This window comes from Lepisma saccharinum, chromosome 15 (assembly GCF_977018435.1).
Source record: "Lepisma saccharinum chromosome 15, izLepSacc3.1, whole genome shotgun sequence".
In the NCBI taxonomy this organism is placed as follows: domain Eukaryota; kingdom Metazoa; phylum Arthropoda; class Insecta; order Zygentoma; family Lepismatidae; genus Lepisma; species Lepisma saccharinum.
The window spans coordinates 38,020,679-38,039,051 of record NC_139243.1 but is presented as its reverse complement, the minus strand read 5'-3'; the positions used below and the strand labels follow the sequence as shown (position 1 = coordinate 38,039,051).

Genomic DNA, 18,373 nt, shown 5'->3' with positions numbered 1-18,373 from the left:
ACTACAACATTCTTTCAAAGGCTTTTATGTCAACATCATCACAAAAGCAGTTTCTAAACTAGACAGAAGTAGCTTGTGTTATATTTTGTCACAACCACCAGGCACAAACACAAACTACTATTTTCTCTACAAGGATCAAAGGTTATGCACAATGCACATACATCACACACCAGAGAAATATGCAAATCCTAGGCTTTTTTACCGGAAGCCAATTAGAATTAATATGGATGCATTCTTGGGGTTACAAGGTGAACTATATATTATATCCTACCATACCAAATTTCATGTTTTGGCCTTAATATTGGGCATTACTGTATGTATAGCATTTTGGTAAAATAATGTAAACAGTATGAAAATATATGTACTTGCTTGAAGATATGAACTACATACTGAGTTGCATAGATAAACTTGGTTTACTTTGTATGTTATTTTGAAGTATACTCCTTTTACCATATGGGTCTATTCGACATATTACACATGATAGAGGTGTTTCATATGCCTCAGGCTGCTCAATTTGTCTGGAATTGCTGAAACATGTGAAATCTCTCCAATATGTGAAGTATGTCAAATAGGTACTGTGCAAATTCATTTTTTGATGCACTAAATGGATTAATTAACTAATACAGAATGAACAATGACACTCAAAATCTCTGTTCACATCTATTATTTGATCTCCACAAGCCTCATATTTCAAAATATATTAGGCTGCTCTCAGATTGAAGTGACATATATATATCTGGGAGATGAACCAATCAAATGATTGGTTGATTCTTATATGCATCACATCAGTGTGAAAGCAGCCTACCTTCTACATGAGAAGAAATCCAAAGCAATCATTTAGTACTTTAGTTTGGGCTGGTAGCATGCTGTTGAACTAAATGCTGCTGCAGTGCAATAGCGAATTTGAAGACCAAGTAGTTCTACAATGAATTATGTAGGGCCATCACTTTGTATTTCCACACTTTACTCACTAGCATGTCTTTTTTTTTTCTTTCTTCAGAGGGGACTGGAATTGTAATGGTGGATAAATGCATAGCTGCATTCTAGTGAGGGAGGAATACACAATAAAATATTTTATAATTTTCAAATATTAACCTTCTTTAAAGAGTTCTTCAAAAACAAATGGTAATCAGGGGACATTTTAAGGGGGGGGGGCATTTACCACTGGTTTTTCTTGAGTTATTTACTGCTTTGTTTTTCTTTCAACATTTTGTTTTTTCCAAAATTTCGAAGATGGCTGTAGCTTTAATTTTCCTTTTACAAAACTTGTGGCATATTTGAATTTCTGTTCATACTATGTTCAAGTGAACTTTGACAATAAAGGCTATTCATATAAATCATAGGAGTGATAGCTTAACAACTTTTTTACTTATTCTCAGTTACAGCATGAATTCTATGCAACTATTAGAAGTAATGATGTTTATCTTTTTAAAAACCCTAGATTGGCCTCTCATCAATGGGTTCGTGGGAACAATGCTTTGGGGGACAAGGTAAAGGCAGCTGGAGCATGATGTTGGTCACATCACCTCAACTATAGCAAAGATGGTGAACTTGTTGAGCTTTACCTCCACAGAGCCAAGCACAGCTTTAACATTCTTTCTAGCAGTACTACTGTAGCTGCCTTTCAGCCAAACCCTGTGTGGCATATTCATTGGAAAGAAAAACCTGTAAATGTCTTATTATTTATGTTTGGTCACACGGCACCTTGGAATCCTTTAGCTCAAATTCTCAAATCTGATGAGTCACCAAGAGTGCATTTATAAATTTACTTCAGGGAAGGGGATGAAGCAATGAGAGTATTACATAGCATTGTCACCACAAGTAAGGTTCTGCAAATATTATGGTTCCATATGGAAGAAAGAGGCAGTACTCAGTTAGGAGTTTATAAAGTTAATTGTGAAACATGTACTTTCCTGTATGTTTCACTTCCATTATTCATGACAAATAAGCAGAGAAAGATCAGACAATAGGAAGTAATATGCATAGATTTAAATCAAGTTTTCTAATTTGAGACTTTTACTTGTACCAATACCTTTCAGAAATTGTAATTCAAAGTACGCTAGGAGAACAAGAATATGTTTTTCTATTATCTACACTATTTACTCATGAACTCATTCACACACTCACTCTCCAGTAGCATATTCTCCCATGTTATCTGGTTTCCTGCCTGTAAACCAACTTTTTTCATATATGTAGAAATTCCCGGAAAATTTGAAATTGTCTGACTTCTGTTTTTATTTTACATGCATGCCTGCATTAGTGTATTATTTCTATTGTACAGGGTGATTCTTATAGAACCGGTCCGACAAAATGAGCTGTAATATAACACATAGATATTAACATAATTTATACATGAACAATTGTGTGTTGGTAATCGATTCCGTCACCCAGTATGTGCGCACGAGAAAAAATTGCTGTTCAACGGTGTACTCCATGACTTGCCTGGGACTGCAAACACGCTCGTACGTGCACAGCTGTGTGTTCTTGAACCTTGCAGGGTAAGTGCTGCCACCTGTCAGACCACCCACACACCGTTCGACTTAGCATGGAACACGTATTATTATGTTGTAATTGTGAGTGGTTATATGCATCACCTGCTGCATTATTAGCAAATTCATCAGGCCGGTTCTATAAGAATCACCCTTTATCTAATTAATATGTAATACATATACAATAAGCAAGAATTGTTGTGGTAAACCAGGTCAAATTTTCAGAATATGCCACTGTCACACTCTCTCTCTCGATTGTGTATAAATCTGTACAAAGCTGAAACGTTCCAAAGGTTTATTCTTTAATTTTTTCTCATGCCTGGTACATGAACTTCACTAGCACTTCTTATATGCTTACCTTCAATTCAATTTCAGATGAAAATAAATGCATCTTTTCATTGATCCATTACTATTACCTACAAACTGTTAAAATACAGTACCAAGCCTCTATTCTTGTTCAGTCATTTTGTGCGCATGGTAGTTGTACATACACAAAGAAATGTCACTTTTAGTATGTGGTGAAAGTTTGTTCTGTGCACTACTGATAATAAAAGAATATTCCTATTTTATTCATAATTACGTACAGCCCGTGTACTAGTTCATACAAACATTCACAGATATAGATGCAAATTAATATTATTACATACATGCTATACACAAAGCTTTGGCATATTGGTAAGTGCTAGTACTCTCAGCTATGACAATTATAACACATCAAAAGCTGCCCAATATTAAGGTCTAAAGACTTTCTACAAAAGTATGGAATATTTTAACAGTTTGAAACTGGTAACCCCAATGACAGAACTAGCACATTGCTTGTTACTGTTAGGATGATACTACTGACTATAAGGCATTCATCTACAGTCCAGAGAGAAAAGTTCTGCACACACAGGAAGTTGTGGTGCAATCCCTTTGTTGTGATGTAGACACAAAAGCCAGTGAAATTCAGTATGGAGACTTACGGTGTATAGCCATGCAGAGCAGTGGCTGCGGCTGCAGTTAGTGGAGTGGGGTGGCGCGCGAAGGCTGCGGCAGCAGCAGCGGCTGTGGGATAGGCTCGTGCACGGCCTCGTTGGATCGCAACGCCGCGTAGAGCCGCCGCTGTAAGGCCAAACCAGGCAAACATGCAAGGGAAAACATTCAGTACCAGCAGTCCAATCCAAACCATTCCAATTCATACCAGTCCAAATAAAACAGACAGTACAATCATAGATCCAAGTCCAATATCAGCTTTTTTTTTTATTCAAGTAAATCCACACCAATTAAAAACAACCAAGGCCAACCAGGATAACAGGTTGGTTACACCCTCCCCATAGGGAATAGTGTGGTACACAGGAGAAACCACAGGCCACACTACCAAACAATACCAGAGCCATGGTGGTTGAGGAGGAAACCAGGATTATGGTTAAGGGAAAGGTTTATTGGTGGAAATAACAGGACAAGCTTGACTTTAAGAAATATATATTTATTGGGGGGGGGGGGGGAGTGGTAATGGAAGCATAGTGAGTAACAATACTGCCGCTTTATTGTTGAACAAAATGCAAATGGAGTTTCAGCATTATGCAGTTATCTAGGAAAGATGTCACTACAAAATCTACAATTAGTGCAACATAATGACATCACATTTTCTTTGTTATGGTCATGCAAACGTGAAACAATTAGCTAGTAAAGAAAAAAAAATACGGAAGCCAATCAAAAAATGTGACTGCTTCCTGCACTCTGTTCTATCTTCACTGTTCACACTACGGAATGTAGCTTCCTCATTGCACGAGGCAAATGCTGAGGTAGATGTATGTATGTACAAATAGGAAAGAGCTACGATCTAAGTTCATTCAATGCAGTGAAAGGTTGCAATTCTGACGAAGCACATTAAGTGCAGTTTCACATCCAAATCAATCACAGCCATTTACACAGTGAGCACTTGGAACAAGAGAAAACTGCACAAGTGAAAAAAATGAATGGAAAAAACCCATACATGTAGATAGTAGTAAAAACAAAGATTAAATTCTGAGCATTCCAGTATCTATTCGCTACAGCTTCTCTACTTAGACTATTGTTTATCTATGGAAATGACCTTCCAGGAGGAACTGTAAAACCACTTACTGGCCCAAATCCACATCTACTGCGAGAGGTAGGCTGGAAAAAAGTATTTAAGGAATTCTATGGAGTTGGACTGACTATAGTGACAAGTAATTTGGACACAGTATTATATATAAAAAAAATTACTATCAGCTGAGGAAACTCTACTTTTCCTTATTAACTTTAAATGTATCTATTCTATAAAGTAGAACTTTTTAAAATTCATGATGAAAACCTACATTCATGAAGTCATCACAGTATGAAACTTTACTACTTGAGAAACATTCATGCCATATTGCTCTCATGCTACAGTTTGTTACAAAAACAGAGCAACTATTCTTCTTCTAAACTAATAAAACACCATGAAACTGAAACTAATTTGCATCATGTAACAACTAAGTTTGATCTGAGTATACAGTCAGAATTTAATAACATCATTTACTTAAAACAATTTAAAATAGTGGAAAAGGCTACTGTATTCAGCGGAGATAGAACAAGATGCGACTTGAAGCACTAGAGACGAGTAAACAAAGTGAAAGAGGGTGTTTTTTTTTTTTTTTTTTTTTTTTTTGAAAACTAAAATTTAAAATAACCGAACATAGAAAAAAAACTAAGCAATTTATTTTCAAAAAGGGATAAAAAAAATTCTGAACATCAGGTGAAATCTGGGTCTGGACAGATGGTTACATAATGTTATGAAAATGAAATTTCACTCCATGCAAAGGGAACATAGTTAATAATATTTTGAACACTTAAGCATGGCAAATCTCACACTGCTGAAATTTCACAGTGAGAGGGATCAATGACCTACCTACGTCGGAGAGGTCGAGAAGACAGCATCAGGGGGTTAGTGTGAGAGGTTAAAGAGGCGTTTCCCCCAACCCAGGACCATGGCACTTGTGGTAATCTGTATCCTAATACAACATAACATTAGCCAAGCCTATTATAACTTACAAAAGTGCAAGCTCACATATGGGTTGAGTGCACACCCAGTTCTGTATCACTAGAACCTATTAATGCTTAAAGTTCCAATACATACAAAAAATATACTTTCAAAGAAAGGAAAAAAAAACTATACTGTAACATTCCATCCTAAGTCAATTACTAGATATCTGGAATTTAATACAATTAAATTATTGTTAAGAAAAAGCACTGATGGATCTTAGTCAGGTTCGACTTCTTAAAAACTGCAATACTGGGAAAAAAAAATTAAAGCTGGCTGTGATTAAGTTTACATCTTTTACACAGAATAGGTATGGGCACTTCAATATTTAATCATTCACCAAAATATCAATCACAGTAATCTTAATTTTCCCAAAAAATAAATTAATTAAAGAAAGATGCAAAAGACAAGATCAAATTATACATTTCACTAGGAATATAACACCATCAGCCATATAAAGTATATACATAACATAACACACTCCATCAAGAAAGAAAAAAAAAGTAATAATAAATGGAACATTCCATGTGCAAGGCACCAGACTAACACTTGTCAACATTCATCATATGTGCACACAAAGGCAGCTGATAAGTTAAAACTTTCAAAAATTTCAGCTCAATAAAATTACAGTAAAAGTACAGAAGAATAAAGATACAAGAACATAGATGATAAAGTGCTAAGTTATCAAGACGTCTAAACATAGAGGTATATCTAATCTATCACGAATGTCCTTGTTACACTGCAAATACAGTGTGCACATAAAAGGAGTGATAATCTACTGCCATGCAAAGTAAGTGCAGTCAACCACAATCAAAACAAGCACCTCAAATTCACAGCCAACAAGGTACTCTCTCCCAGAAAACTTATCACCAAAGCTATAGCCAACGTTATTTTCAGTATTTTTTTTTTAAAAAAAAGAGAGCATTACAGTTTCCATTATTATCTACTTCAAAAAGAGAGAAGAAAAACCTTGCACATAAAATACTTCTTGCTTTTCCTGACTGCAGTGAAAGACAACCTAAGCTCAAACCTATCACCTGAAAAAATTGCAACATGTTGCATTGTAAAAGAGATGCCTGTTATGGCTTGTTGGCAGTGAAAAGTATCTAGGCTGACTCTACGAAGCTCATACTATTATAAAATTACTATCCCAAACAGCAGAAAATCCAATCAATGTTCATTAAGAAACAAATTGGGGACAAGTTGGTAATTTTGTTAGATTTTACACAAACTTTAAATGTTAGCATATTCTCCTGGGTAGGATCTGTAGCTTATGTCTCCACATTCAAGAAAGCTTACAAAAATTATAGAAACATATACTTGTGTAGAAAGGTCATCTTTGTAGAATATATAGGACAACTTCATCTTTTGTCACATCCGCTTCCAAGAGCAGCCTAGAATTCAGCAAAACATTGAGAATGTGGAAGAAAGAAAAATTACAGCATTACAACTACAAAACCCCACAACAATCAAATCCACACCAAGAAAGAATTATCTCACCCAGTGTAGGCACCGTTCCATTCCTAGTTAGAAAAACTAAAATTGTAAAAAAGTAAAATGTATAACACTGCAATCTAGAACAAGAAGTTTGACAATAATGTGTACAGAAATCATAATTAGTTCTGTAACTCATAAGTAACAATAAAACATGTAAGCATGGCTACAGATTTTGCAGGGACTAAGTAATTAAAAAAATACACACACACATGGCATGAACATGTATGAAAAATATTCTTACTTCCCAACACCCAAGCATCAAAAGCTAAGAGTCTATTTGTTTGCTTTTCTAATATGTACAAGGCATTTCCTTACCACATAGTATACTTATTTTTACACATGCTTGAAAAATCCTGTATTAAGAATATTTTCTCAATTTCACATTGTTATAATAATAATAATAATTTCAAAGCTCTGGTACTGGATAAATAAAATAATAAAGAATACTACAACTAATAATAAAACTGTGTCAGCTGATTCTGTGGCACTTCAAAAAACAGAATGCACATATGTACAAACTACTAATTTTCTAACTATCATTATCACTTGTACATCTAAACTCACTAACTTACCATTTGGAACAGTTGGAGGCTTTTTCGTTTGAACTCGTGCTGTGGCATTGTTGACCTGAAAGTTGTGAAGTATATTCATTTGTAAGTGAACAAAGAATTCAGGATTATGTAGTATACTGATTATTTCAATGTACTTAAGCAATTATATTGAATACTTATTTACTTTCATAAAATGCAAATGAATGTCAAAATGTGAAAATTTAATTGAAGTGAAATATATAAATGAACAAATCTTCAAAACTTAATATGAAAAAAGTTTTAAATTATTTTTTCTTTCTTTATATTGAGAAAATTGTAAATTCTTAACAGTCACAAAATATATAAATATATATTTAAGACTAACCTAGTTAAATATCAGTACCTTGATCATGCACTCAAATACATAAGGAAATAAAGTGCATTCAAATGCACACAATGCTCTTTTGAGAAACATATACCCTTTATATAAAATTAATAAATCCTAAATCGCAATCAAAAAACCTTAAAATGTGTAAAATAATACTATAAAAACCAGCAGAATCCTACAACATAAGACAGATGATGACACTTGTGTGCAAAATACAACCATTCATCATCAACAATTTTCCCTCTATAATTAGACACTCAGAACAATACTGTGAGAGGCATTTTATATTTAACAACAAATTTCATATCTTATTGAAAAAAAAAAGATTTCAGTAATATTTATACTGTATAATTACTTGCATATGCATTCTTATCAACTGCAGGGTGAAATACTCAATCCAAATAAATGTGCAACAAATCTTGTTAAAAACCATGCAGAAATATCATGAAACAGGATGAGCATTCAAGAATATCAATACTACATGTTTTTCTTCAATTCTCAGATATATTCATAATTAATGAATAATAAACTAATAGGATTAACTAGCATAGCATTATTAATAAACCCTTTCTACTATACTGAATATATATTTTTCCAAAGGAAGGTTGTGGGTGGGGTTGGGGCAAGATCAGTGGCATGCCCCCCCCCCCTCCCCAGCCCAATATTCCTCAAAAAAATAACGTCAATGGTAGGAAAATATGGCAAAATGAGGGTGGACTACCAAGAAAAAGTACACGGACCCCCCCCCCCCAGAAAATCCTGGGCACTCCCCTGGGCAAGATATTTCAGTATTTATATATCCACTGAATATGTCTAAAGCCAAATTCTGAGACAGATACCAGTGAATAAGAGGAGAAGAGAGTCACCCAAAACAATCAGAATTATATAAATACTTTCCTGGATCACATTAACAACTCTTTACACAAGTTATGCCAAGAATATTTCAACAAACAACATTTACAAAAGCTAAGCATGATTGTAGGAAGTGGAAGATTAGGCGATTTGGACAAAGAAGAGGATGGAGACCAGGAAGGACAAGAAGTCAAGATGTTCGAAGAAAGGAAGTGGATAATAAGATCAGAAGATGGAGAGCTTTAAGTTCTATGCTAACCCATCCAGAGACTGGAAACTGAAGAAAGAAGTTCAATAAAATCTTACTCAAGTAAGTTCAAGTTCTCTTTTGTTCACTGCAAATTATATTTGGAGGGTTGGAGGGACTACACATGCATGAGGAAATAAGAATGCTTAGAAATAAAACAACATTTTTAAAACGCTTCTCACATAATTGTAATCTATTACTTAAATTTATAACCTGCCACCTTTTGTTGATGATGAATGGCTAATGTCTAATATCATACCCAAGCTTCTTCACACACACAAGCCACAGTTCACAACTTAAGCTGATAATTATACAATGTACTTCTACCAAGCCAGATAAGAATATCTTTTTTCTTTCATTTTCGAAGGCAATCTACACAGTCAGTGGAAGAAGCAGGAGACTTTACTTTCTGAAAAAAACTTCAGACATTCAGGGGTTAAAAAAGAGGAAAATTAGTTCTGTAATGGCTATGAAGTATTTTACACATGCAGAATTTCAGTATTCACGGACCATTCTTCCATTATACTTTCAGCTGCAGGATGAAGACAAATCGGGCCAATTTAGAATGAAACAAGGTGATCATTGTTGCACTTCTGTAGCAATCATTTACTGTAGATTCATGCACGAGTGTGTTCATATTATACACAACATATATATCTAGGCAAATATACAAAGCTAGATTTTTTGTTAAAAATTATTTTTCACAAGGAGGGCTACAACTAATTTGGTTTAAAACAACGAGCTCTGATATTATGTTCTCTTGCCACACACAATAGCAAGCTACCAGTATTTCCCTTTCTTCATGAAGCACCAATTTTATTATCTGCTAGTGATATTTTGTAAGCATTCTTTAACCTTTACTGTCACATATTTTGTCCACTAAGTCATCCTGCATGAATGTTTTACTAAGCATCCATCTACATAATAAATTATGAAAATTGATAAGAATGTTTCATTCTACAATACTTGAAGCATACTTTCAGAGCATAAAACTGGCTCCAGTTTAAGTATTCCTTTGCACATGGAATAGTATTTTAATATCACCTGATTTTTCTTGAATAGTGGAAACCTGGCACTATGGCAACACATCCTTTTAATAGTGACATCATCATTACAATGTTCCTCATACTGGGACAACAGTGTGAATTCATGAATTTCTTTCCACGAGATGCAAGTTTGAACATGTGCTTCCACAATACTTTCTTTAAGGATCATTTGCATTAACACCCATCCACACCAAGAATATCCCTCCCATTCTCCCTGGATTTTAGTGGATAACGTTTCAACACTTCACCCACCTCCCGACAGAACTACAACTGGCACCTACACCAAGCCTTGATGAACCGTGGATATCCTTCCACACTGGTCACTAAACAAATATCCTGAGCTGCATCATAAGCTCCCACCAAGAAACCTACCATAAAACCCCCTCCTTGCACTTGTTACCCAATACCATCCCCACCTCGACAAAATAGATGTGTTCCATCTATGTTTTGCAATGAGATGTCCCACATGCACTCATATTTCCTGTACAATTTTAAAAAGTGTGGATTTATACTCAGACTATCTTATTTCAGTCATTAGATTCCAAAAGAACAAATTACTGTTGTGTATTCTACAAGATTCACAGGTTGATCAAGCTATTGGTAGTCATTTTTGCATGGCATAGTTTATGTCAATATTTATTTCATACCTTTACCCCTGTTTTCAAGCTGGATGTACTGTAATCTACTGACATCTTTTGAAACTAACTACTATTATTATCTATTTTATAACTGCTTGTGGCCTATTTATTAACTATCCTTCATAAAATAAGTGCATCAGAATTATTTGAACAATGAGTGTGCTGTACATATTTGTATTTTGAATCCATATCCACGCACAAATACAAAATTTTCAAATATACTTCATATTAGAAACCAATGTTTGTTATATTCTGATTACTACCAACAAATTTTTATAGATGTAAATATCATTAATACTGAACTATATATAAAACACCAATGTTAATATTGCACAAGTGCAACAAAAGCTTATTTTTGAAGCTGGAATAGGAATAACAAATCTACAAAATTTGATCTTAAGCTAAAAATTTCCAATTGTGTCCTTTGCCAGTTTTAACTTCATACAATATAACATTATTTATCAACTATTGAATATATTTTTGATTTCAATACAGCTCCTCTCTAAAATATAATTTTCAAGCCTGTAGCAGCACCAATAAATATTTCTTAATGGCTAATCTGAAGGTACATCAAGTGCAATCTAAGGTATTAAAAATATTAAACAAAGTTATTTTTCATCATTATTATCATCATCATCATGTACTTCTTTGATTCTTAATATCTTGCATGTTAATATCTTACTGTGTTCAAGTTCCACAACATGAAGAGTGCATGTTCTAGCTTGCATATTACCTTATGTGCTATTGACTTAACAGAATTGTAATATGTATATTACATATTACAATGTATTAATATTAAAATGTAATTTATTTCAACACATCGTTTTCTATTATGCTATTGTCATTATCTTATGCAATTGGAGAAAACTTATGAAGCTCATCTATTTATTCTCTTTATTAGAAAAACACTGAACAATGGTAATTTTAAATGAGTGCAATATTTATGAAATCATAACATGTTAAAATCAGCTGACTACAAACATGTTGACATACATAAAATAATCGGTAACACATTATTCTTAATTATGTAATTTAAAAATAATATCTCTACCACAATTATTCTACTACATGAAACATACATTCTACTACTATTTAGCTTCAGTGTTTGTGTGATCATGAGCAAATCTGGATTTAAAAGTGCTATTCAACCTTCATAGGTACAGCTACTGCATGCACTTTTTCATCTATCCAACAACAATTTGCTTTGTTTGAAATGCAATCATCACAACTTACCTTCCTAATGAAACAACAGCTGTGAAAAATATGCAATAACATTCCATGGCTACTACAGAAGTGCAACAACAAAGGACATTTTATATGAGGCAGGACAATCCCTACCTGCAGCATTAGAGTAGAGAGTGTTTTGTTTAATATAAAACAAGACTTCAGTGGGGGGAAATGGGAAAAAATAAAACATTCATGCCACAAAGCAGCATCCAAAGGACATTTTCCCTACTAGGAAAATAGAGAAAAGACAGCAACAGCTCATCACACGCATAAAGGCTAGATGATTTGGTCTGTTTTCATTTCTTTCATTTCAATGTATTTACTGGAGTGAGTGAGTGAGTGTGTATATACCTTGCAAAGACTGAAGTAACACTTCATCCATACCATGCCTTACCTCTTCGGCTCCCCTCGGTTTAACACTTTCATCGGCACATGGCCGTCTAGAGAAGTAGAGTAGAATACATATTGGAATATTGAGTTTAAAAAATATCTTACACTATGCTTCTGATCGAGCAAGGCTCTCGTGTAATCCAAAAATATATATTATAGCAATTGCTCCATGGGAGGATAAAATAGTGAATATGAAAATTAATAACTATTGTTTTCTAAATCTTGCTCAATCAGATTAACTTAGCCTACTATACTTATGAACTAACAAGTAAAAAACAGCAATGTTCAGCAAAGAAATGTCAAACGCAGAGGAAGAAAGCAAGCCCAGAGGTGCGCGTTAAGGTTAAAATATGCATAAAACAAGTTTCAGTTTTTAGTTTTAATTTGAATACAAGCTTTCTACAGGAGAAATAAAATCCAGGCTCAACAATCACTTCTACAAACACAGCACTGTCAAGGAGGGGGGGGGGATAAGCCTGGAAAAATAAAGATACCCAAGAACAAACAAACAAACAAGATTGAACAACAATTCATAACAATGCAAACAATGCGTAGCTGTCAAGACTTCATTCAAATCAGCCCCTATCAACAATCATCCCAGCACCTTGTTTTCTACAGTATGGAATGCTACTGGTTATCTTTAAATATATGTGTATATTATATATAACAACACCAGTCCCCAACAAGACAATGGGAAAAGCCTAACTGGGTGAAAAAAAAAAGAACAAACAAAAAAAAGTTCACGTATTTCTATGCTAGCTTGACATTGCTTTGCTGAGCAAGAGGAGGATTATTTATATTTAAAATAAAAGATAATTATAATGAGGGAAAGGTTTCAAACAATCAACATGGGTAAATAGCATATGGGCATGAGAGAGGTAAGAGAACAGAAGGTCAGAAAAAGATATCTATTCTTACAGCTTTGGTTACAGTTAAAATTACAGTGAGTGCTACCACAAATGTAAATCAAAGACATGCACACCTCTATCTTTCTTCCCTCAACCACGGTGCCGTGTAGCTTCTCTCGTGCTCGGTCGGCATCAGCACTATTTGCGAATGTTACAAAACCGAATCCCTGCATGCAGACAGACAAAACATGCATTAAATCGCGTCGGTAAAAATCGTGCAACAAATATGACCAAGAAAAATAATGTTTGTCAATACAGTATAGATTCCAAAAAACTTTCACATACAAATGCTACATAATCATTTCATCAACCATCATAATAAGTAATGATCAAATAATCACAGGATTACTATTATTTTAATTAAAAAAGGAGTGAGATATATCATTGAAAACATTAAATCCTTGGTGTTATGTACACCAGGGACAATATGACACACAATCGGGCCTGCAGTGTAGGTGTGAGGCAAAGCCATCTTTATGTCATGCCAGAAAAATGGACTAAGCCTTGGCTACTTAAATCAATGATCTGGAAGAACATACTTAATAATGGTAAACCATGACTGAAAAAAGTAACAAGAAGCTAGATTACTACTCTGGAAAAATACCATTAAACACACTTTGCTTTCAAATATTAGAGACAATTAAAAAAAAAATACACATAGATCTCCACTCAGCATGGTTTTCTAATTGTGAGGAGTGATTTTTGATATTTCTAAAGCTAAGCTGTGATAAAAGCCACAAGACTGGATGCTGAAAAAACTCAGTCTATATACAATACTGTGCCAGAGACCATAAACCTTTAAATGAATCGAGCCACACAATTCTTTGCTAGCTGAAACAAATCCTCATGCTTTCTACAGCTTCTCACACATATTAGTGAAGTCTTTTCCAACACTGACACTATGCTGTAGTAAAGTGGAACATCATAGTGAACTACATTTTGTTACATAGTCCCACGGTGCCAATTTAGAGAAAAATACAACTGACACAAGAAAAGCAATCTGCATCAACATGAAGCAACAGTCATTATGGGATCTCATTAAAAAAATAATTTAAAAAATCTTTACAGTAATCATTCAGACAAAAAAACAGCAAGACAAATTTGTACACAATGTTATATATGCTCATATCTACATACATGTACTTTGTGCTTTCCACATTGCATTTATGCATTGTATGATAAATTCTCATGAATGCACCTTCAATTTCTTGAATTTAACATTAATTTTTTGGATAATGTAATATCTTCTATGGAACACATAGATTAACTAGCTAGATCATTATTAGGATGTAAGACTAAAAGAGACTATGTGTATTAGAAAGCCAGGCAAAATGGAAGGCTGAGTGTTAAGCATCGGAAAAAATTATGCAAACACAAATTGTTGACTAGTACCGAAGTTAAGCTACTATTTCTAATGAATTGTGCATTGAATGGTTAATAAGTAAAGAGTTGTTATCGAGTGGGATTTGTTTTGCTCTAACCATGAGTATAATCAGCTTGCAATCTTTTATGGATACTACATGTGCTCAACGAAGTACACGTGACTGGCATATTGTTGAAACTTGGTTTTAAAGATCAGGCCTCAAATTTAACGCACTCACACCGAATATGATAGTTTATAATTTCCTGTTGTATGATATGACACATTTTTCAGAACAGACTCTTAAAGTACACAAAAAATTAGTTTCTTTCTGAATTGAAAGACAACTGCACTATCTTGTATATGCTACAATATCTTAAATAGTAATTAATATTTCAACAGTTTGCATGAGCTGTGTATTCGTGTAATGACCATTTTACTGAGAATGCCTCATGTTAACATAAATAAATTGATACTGCAGACAATTCACACCTAAGATACAAAGTGAATACATGAATGTTCAGTGAACATGTGGCATTCCATTAAAATGGGCACAAGAGTGAAAATTTAAATCACTTCACGAGCCAAATCTAGAATTGCTCAATGGCTGTCATTTGATTTTTCAACTTGTGGAACAAAACAAAACCACATCTGAGACCAAAAATCAATGTGATATCAAAACATCACTAAACTTATAAACAGGGTACTCCCTCCACCAAGGCAATGGGGAGGCCTGAATGGCAACAAAAGGAAGCCCGTCATGACAACATATTCTGGATCCACTACAGAGCATTAGTAAAATTATTTACATATGAAATCAGCAATCTCTCAGGGAGTTCTTATATTCTCCAATTTGAATCCCAATAAATGTTGTTCAAATATTAACCTCTCTTCCTCACCATGCCATCTGATAAACCTGTCACATCTGCTTTGAAAGATGCATCTGAGAAATGCACTCCGCTTATCGAAACTGTGTCTGAAACATGCTAACAACTGTCGGGTGCCTTTGAAGGGCAACAGCTTGCCAACCGTCATGTTTCTTGGGTATCATGCAGTCACAACACCTATCTTGGCTGTTATCTGGCTCTCTTGACCTAAACCCACTGCTACTGATGTGGTTGTGCATAAGATGCTGAGGCACTGAAACATTTGGGGCCCCACAAGTTATTGAACTTCAGATCACATGCGCCAAAGGCAAGAGAATAAACCATTAAAGTATACGGGAGCACCCTACATTATGCAAACTGCATGGATTGGATGATGGTGTGTTTATGTATTAGCATGCATTACCTTGAAGTGCAAAAGGACATGGTTACTCAAGTAAAGTAGCACTTGTGGATAAAAAGTGGGGCTGCATGATGCAAGTGCAGCCTCCATGAAGAATCTCCTTCACTGCTGGAAGTGGGAAATACTGGGACACATTTCTCTGATACGAGGCCTTGTGATTGGCCAAGATGAAACAGACATTTTGAGTGGAACTGAAGCATGCCAGATACTACAATATCCATGCTGTAGGAATACAGATATCATAAAGAGCGTACAACGCCTCCCATACGTGTGGCAGCAAGAGGCGGACATGCTAAGAGAATACGTCCAAGGAACGTTAAAGGATCTGGCTTTGGTAATGAAGTAATTTGAGAACTAGACATGTTGCCACTGTTATTTATTATCCAACTCTTGGAGATGTTTCTCCTGAAGATTCTACTACATGATTATAACTTGTAGAACTCCATAAATTGGGCCTTTGTAAAAAATGTTACAGTGAGTGGAGAGTGTGCTGAGGCTGCTTGGATACTGGGCAATAAAGTTAAGCACAACGTTATCAGGAAGGCACTCATGGTGCCTATACATTTATCTAACAAGTTTCTTGTCAGATTCATCAGTTGATATGTATATGGTGTTTTGCTTTTCTTGTTAGTAATATATAGTTAATAAACTTCTCAGGATTGTTTTCCTGCACCATATTCTCATTATATTGTTTGTTCATAAATTATAATGCTGAGAGAGAAAGAGAGTAAACGTTAAATTGTTCAAAAACCATTCCTTCAGTTTTGTATTCACACTGCACAACCAATTATTACTCCAGGGTATACTACGAACATTGTCATATTTATTAATGGGTTAGCTGTTGTGTATGGATACACAAAAGTGATCTGTATTCCTTTGAAGTTAGTCTTGGGGTTATGTAAAAATCATTTAGCATATTGTAATTAAATAAGCCTATTAGTCTACAAGATTGATTGATTTGATAGATCAATTTTGGAGAGAGGTGCTTGACGAGAAAGTTAAGTTAAATTTTCCAGATAAGAGTTTCTCAAATTTTGCCATACTTCAATGCATGACATGTTTGACGATATGTAATCAGAGGTTTTTGAGGGAATGCTACTAATGTACTATGGCTCAAGTTGTTAAGCCAGTGAACATAATTAATCTCATTGTTCCACAACCATATTACTACTAGTTATTGTGGTTTCCGATATATATGGCATGACAGACAAGATGTCAGAAACACATGCACATGCAAATGTGGTATTCTCGTTTCTTAAAAGGCAAAGGGAAAATCAACTCTAACAAAATATTACCAATGCATACTTAATTGAATGAGTGAAATGACAATTAAGGAGTATGTTTTTACCATACAAAAATATAATATTTTCTTAATAGAATGTCTACAGAAGGTTGTTTGGGATATATCCAAATGACTTACTGAAAGACCTAGTGTCCTGGCGCACACAACAGGGGCCTGTTGGTAAACATTCGCCCACAAAATTCGCCTGTTGTACTCAGAAATTCAGCAAATCGCATGCCAAGAAAATCCACCAAACCAAAATGAGATGGAGGGTGGATATGGCTCCTTCCACCAAGAACACTATCATCCATAAAAGAGTCTCTCGCTGCGGTGCATTTATCTCCACTTTTATCAGAAGATGGTGTGGGAAATAGGGATCTGTGTTATCCCATTTCAGGGCATTCTGCTGAAAAGCCCTGATGCCAGTCCTGTGGATTTCTGTACATTTGGACTCTTGAAATAAAGTCTCAAACATCGGCATCACGCACCCTCCCTGGTCTTTCGAAATCCTGCAGAGAGGGATGGGATAAGATTCCCATGACCATTCTCCAAAGTGTAGTTTTAGTTTGCTACAATGGAAACTCAGATGTAATGCTGGTTGTCTGATAGAACACAACCTGTGGTGGTGGCATGGCATTTCATGAGGTCAGTACACCTTGAAAGTCATTCGGATATATACCAAACAACTTTTTGTACATTTTTTTCTTCTTTTTTTTTTTTTAAATATAAGGCTTGGGGCTTGGCTACCGAGTGAAATCACATGCAATATGTGAAAAAAGTATGCAATGTAACTTCAAATGTGAAAAAAGATCCAAAAAAAAGTGCCATATTGAATACTTGTATAATAAAGGTGTCAGTTGTATATACCGAAGCATTTATAGATTTCATTCTACCAATTGGAAAGACATAAAACAGGATATACAGTGGCATGCCCAGCAATTTTAAATGGAAGTGTGATTGATAAAGGAAATGGAGGAATGTCTTATTTATGCCAGCACTGTATCCTGGGCTCACCACTGAAGTTTCTTTAAAAACTTTCATTAAAAAAATGCAATAATGAAAACTTTGATACTTTGCTGTAATTTTAGCTTCTTACATTCTTTGAACATAGAGAGGTATGTAACAGTGTAAAATGTTAAACAGATGAACATTGTTTCTAAAATACAATAGGGTCTTTTTCCTTGTACTTCAGTTTTATGTTACAGGAGTA

The 18,373-nt window shown here is 34.7% G+C and overlaps 1 protein-coding gene across 22 annotated transcripts in view; it reads right to left on the bottom strand.

The window, feature by feature from the left end:
* The window catches only part of Rbfox1 (RNA-binding Fox protein 1), an 886,300-nt gene that overhangs the window by 11,428 nt on the left and 856,499 nt on the right, over positions 1-18,373 (bottom strand). For 14 of the 22 annotated variants that reach the window (XM_083136853.1, XM_083136859.1, XM_083136856.1 and 11 more), the window contains 4 exons: positions 13,309-13,401; positions 7,581-7,635; positions 7,012-7,047; positions 3,452-3,590 (listed from right to left, as the gene is read on the bottom strand). In XM_083136853.1, coding sequence (XP_082992979.1) covers positions 3,452-3,590; positions 7,012-7,047; positions 7,581-7,635; positions 13,309-13,401 — 323 coding nt within the window. Of the gene's footprint in view, positions 1-3,451; positions 3,591-4,592; positions 4,626-5,379; positions 5,483-7,011; positions 7,048-7,580; positions 7,636-13,308; positions 13,402-18,373 lie in introns of all 22 variants that reach the window. The other 8 variants (XM_083136855.1, XM_083136863.1, XM_083136858.1 and 5 more) reach the window with 6 other exon arrangements.